Below are 4,643 nucleotides of genomic sequence, written 5' to 3'. Positions count from 1 at the left end.
AGTTTAGTAGCGGTGGTCCCAGTTCCTTTCACGGAAAATGCCGTGTACCTTTTAGGTATCATTCTCTCTATTTATCCGGGCTTGGGACCAGCAGTTGACCTGGGCTGGCTTGGCCACCCAGTGGCTAGTAAGGCAATCAAGGTGAAGTTCCTTGCCCAAGGAACAACGCGGCGGTCGGTGACTCGAACCCTCGAATTCAGATTGCCGTCGTGACAATTTTTTGAGTCCGACGCTCTAACCATTCGGCCACCGCGGGCTTGACAATCATGGGCTTCCATGATTTTTTCTTAGCAATTTAGAGCGGTGGTTTGCCATTGCCTTCCGCCCGGTGTTTTTATCGAGTCACCATCTCTATTTACCCGGCACTGACTTGAGCTGATATATATATATATATATATATATATATATATATATATATATATATATATATATATATATATATTTTTTTTTTTTTTTTTTTTTTTTTTTTTTTTTTTTTTTTTTTTTTCACGTGCCCTGTCCTACAAGGACGTTTCTTGGCAATCTAGAGCGGTGGTTTGCCGTTGCCTTCTGCCCGGTGTTTTTGTTTTTTTTATCTCGCTAGCGGCTTTACCCGGATTGCGGCCAGGCAGGCAATCGAGGTGAAGTTCCTTGCCCAAGGGAACAACACGCCGGCCGGTGACTCGAACCCTCGAACTCAAACTGCCGTCGTGACAGTCTTGAGTCCGATGCTCTAACCACTCGGCCACCGCGGCCTTATACTATGTATATTTATATATATAAAATATATATACTATATTATATTTATATAATATATATATTCATTTCATTAAATATCCCTATGTTAAATTGTTTATAGTCATTATCTATCATTTTCACTTGATATTATATTACCTTCAGTTTTCCAGCCTAAGAACCTCTGGTTCTTCAGCCTGAGAAACCCTCCGGTTCTCCAGCCTGAGAAACCTCCGATTCTCCAGCCTGAGAAACCTCCGATTCTCCAGCCTGAGAAACCTCCGATTCTCCAGCCTGAGAAACCTCCGATTCTCCAGCCTGAGAAACCTCCGGTTCTCCAGCCTGAGAAACCTCCGATTCTCCAGCCTGAGAAACCTCCGATTCTCCAGCCTGAGAAACCTCCGATTCTCCAGCCTGATAAACCTCCGTTTCTCCAGCCTGATAAAACTCCGGTTCTCCAGCCTGATAAACCTCCGGTTCTCCAGCCTGAGAAACCTCCGATTCTCCAGCCTGATAAAACTCCGATTTCTCCAGCCTGATAAACCTCCGGTTCTCCAGCCTGAGAACCTCCGATTCTCCAGCCTGAGAAACCTCCGATTCTTCAGCCTGAGAAACCTCCGATTTTCCAGCCTTAGAAACCTCAGATTTACCGGCACGACGACACTCCTTCCAGTAGTATGTACCTAACACAGCAACATGGACGGCGGTGACGATGAAGATAAGACCGAAGATGATCCACCACGCAAGTGAAGCCTTCCGCTCCTCGAGGATCTTGAGCGCTGAGGCCATTTTGCTTTCGCAGAGCTTCTCCTGCTTCACCCGCCGATAATCTGACCACACCGGCAGCACCTTCTCCAAGACAGAGTACTCCTCGAAAGTCTCGCATTCGGCGTCGATCTGCGTCGAGGGCAGTGCAGGAGGAATGAGGGATTTCAGCCCCTTTAGTACCAGGTGATCAAATGTATCAGCTGCCATCTAAAGGTCCTCTTAGCGCTACAAGATGCCGTTATGTACCTAACTTAGAAAATAGGAAGATACAAAAGTTCCAAAGAGGATAGCCGCAAAAGGAAGTAAAATCAGAGATGCTTTAATAGTATTATTAAATCTCAATTTCATCATGTTATTTACTTTATCTGCTTTTTTAATGCCTGGATACGGAAATGGGTATAAAAATTTCATTTCATGGATGAATGTGCCTGTATTATATGAAAACGAGAGAGAGAGAGAGGGGAAGAGAGAGAAAGAGAACCTGTGCTACTCTCAGAAAACACTAACAAACGATCTGTCTCCTCCGCTAACCCATGAAACAACAACCAGCATTTATGAAGGGCACCCCTGCCGTCGACTCATAGCTTTCTCTAGGACTAAGTGAACCTGGAGCTTGAATTCCTTACACGCTGGAAGCCTCATCAGCAGAAGTGATCTGTCTTGCATACCATGCATGTGTGGCTTTGATTTTTAATGTAGCTCGGATAAAAGTTATGAGGTACGGTAAGACTAATTCTATTTGCTTCAGTATCTGTATGTTTTATCTGTTGACACACCCATACACACACACACACACACACACACACACACACACACACACACACACCACACACACACACACACACACACACACACACACAACGAGTCACCGACCGCCGCGTTGTTTCCCTTAGGCAAGGAACTTCACCTCGATTGCCTGCCTAGCCACTGGGGGACCAAGTCAGCCCAAGTCAGTGCCGGGTAAATAGAGATGGTGACTCGGGAAAAAAAAAAAAAAAAAAAAAAAAAAAAAAAAAAAAACACCGGGCGGAAGGCAATGGCAAACCACCGCTCTAAATTGCCAAGAAAATCATGGAAGCCCATGATCGTCAAGGCCGCGGTGGCCGAATGGTTAGAGCGTCGGACTCAAGACTGTCACGACGGCAATCTGAGTTCGAGGGTTCGAGTCACCGACCGCCGCGTTGTTTCCCTTGGGCAAGGAACTTCACCTCGATTGCCTACCTAGCCACTGGTGGCCAAGCCAGCTCAAGTCAGTGCTGGTCCCAAGCCCGATAAAATAAGAGAGAATGATTACCTAAAAAGGTAACACCGGCACTCTCCGTGGAAAGGAACTGGGGACCCTACCACGTAGTCACTCCAAGAGCATCACAACGTGAAAACTGCAATTGAGTATCATGCTGTGACCACGGCGGCTCAGACATGAACCTACCGTTAAATGATGATATATATATATATAATATATATATATATATATATATATATATATCATCATCAATAACGGTATGCTCATGTTTGAGCAGCCGTGGACCTCTCCACCATCCTTCACCACTCAACTCGATCTTGCGCTTTTCTTTCCACTTGTACCATCGACAACCCGCAAATATCTTTGATGTTGTCGCTCAGTCTTGTCTTCGGTTTGCCTCTTCCTCTGTTTCCTATCACCATCTCTGTCAGCAAGTTTTTCTCAATACTTTTACGTTCAAGATGTCCAACAGCCGGTCCCTACAATTTGTTTCTCTCAGCACTTCATCACTCGTTTCCCCTCTGTCCAGTCAACAGTAGCACTCGTCTGCAACACCACATTTCAAAACCATTGATCTTTTTCTTGTCTATCTTCTTCAGCACCCAACACTTCGAACCATATGATGCAATTGGGAAAACTAATGAGTTCAGTAACCTCAGCTTTGTCCATAAGGTAATGCTTCGGTCTTTCCAGATGTTATTGAGAGCAACTGTGGCGTTTTTGGCAATGGTAATTCTTATTTTTATCTCCGGTGAATCATCATTTTTTCTTTTAACGGTAGGTTCATGTCTGAGCCGCCGTGGTCACAGCATGATACTTAATTGTAGTTTTCATGTTGTGATGCTCTTGGAGTGAGTACGTGGTAGGGTCCCCAGTTCCTTTCCACGGAGAGTGCCGGTGGTACCTTTTAGGTAATCATTCTCTCTATTTATCCGGGCTTGGGACCAGCACTTGACTTTGGGCTGGCTTGGCCACCCAGTGGCTAGGTAGGCAATCAAGGTGAAGTCCCTTGCCCAAGGGAACAACGCGGCGGTCGGTGACTCGAACCCTCGAACTCAGATTGCCGCCGTGACAGTCCTGAGTCCGACGCTCTAACCATTCGGCCACCGCGGCCTTGACGATCATGGGCTTCCATGATTTTTCATAGCAATTTAGGGCGGTGGTTTGCCATTGCCTTCCGCCCGGTGTTTTTATCGAGTCACCATCTCTATTTACCCGGCACTGACTTGAGCTGGCTTGGCCACCCAGTGGCTAGGCAGGCAATCGAGGTGAAGTTCCTTGCCCAAGGGAAACAACGCGCCGGCCGGTGACTCGAACCCTCGAACTCAGATTGCCGTCGTAACAGTCTTGAGTCCGACGCTCTAACCATTCGGCCACCGCGGCCCCCTGAATCATCATATGTATTAGTTAAAACAGCTCCAAGATAAGTGAACTCTTTCACATTTTCCACAACCATTCCATTGATTGTAACATGTTCATCATAGTTCATTGCCGGTTATCTTTGAATCTTCATGATCTTAGTTTTCTTGGCATTAAGAAACAAGCCAGCTTTTTCGCTTGCATCTCTAACTTTATCTAGTAGTTGTTGTAGTTCAGTGATACTGCTGGCCGTTTGTTGTTAGATGGCGTGACGATCTCGATACTTCAGAAATTTTGGCACCGTGATGCCAGCAATCGTGCAGAATAGAGACAGTTGGGGAAGGCCTACGTCCAACAACGGACCCTCAATGGCTGATGAAGATGATGATGATGATAATGATGATGATACTGCTGGCAATTAAAACTATATCATCGGCGTACCTTAGATTTGATATTTTGTAACCTCCAACATCTACAGTTCCTTCAAAATTCTCTAGAGCACCTCTCATAATTGTTTCAGAATATATGTTAAAGAGGTGAGGAGACAGAATGGCTTTAT

At 45.6% G+C, this 4,643-nt stretch overlaps 1 protein-coding gene across 1 annotated transcript; it reads right to left on the bottom strand.

Annotated features, from left to right (window-relative positions):
- Positions 1-971: 971 nt before the first annotated feature.
- On the bottom strand, positions 972-1,689 carry LOC119573547 (A-kinase anchor protein 5-like; the record flags this gene model as incomplete). The annotated part of the gene is given in 1 exon segment (XM_037920761.1): positions 972-1,689. A coding segment is annotated over 1 exon segment (718 nt), but the record flags the coding sequence as incomplete, so codon positions are not given.
- Positions 1,690-4,643: the final 2,954 nt, after the last annotated feature.

Source organism: Penaeus monodon, chromosome 5 (genome assembly GCF_015228065.2).
Source record: "Penaeus monodon isolate SGIC_2016 chromosome 5, NSTDA_Pmon_1, whole genome shotgun sequence".
NCBI classification, from domain to species: Eukaryota; Metazoa; Arthropoda; class Malacostraca; order Decapoda; family Penaeidae; genus Penaeus; species Penaeus monodon.
The sequence above is the reverse complement of the archived record's forward strand: the minus strand, read 5'-3'. Positions and strand labels throughout refer to the sequence as shown.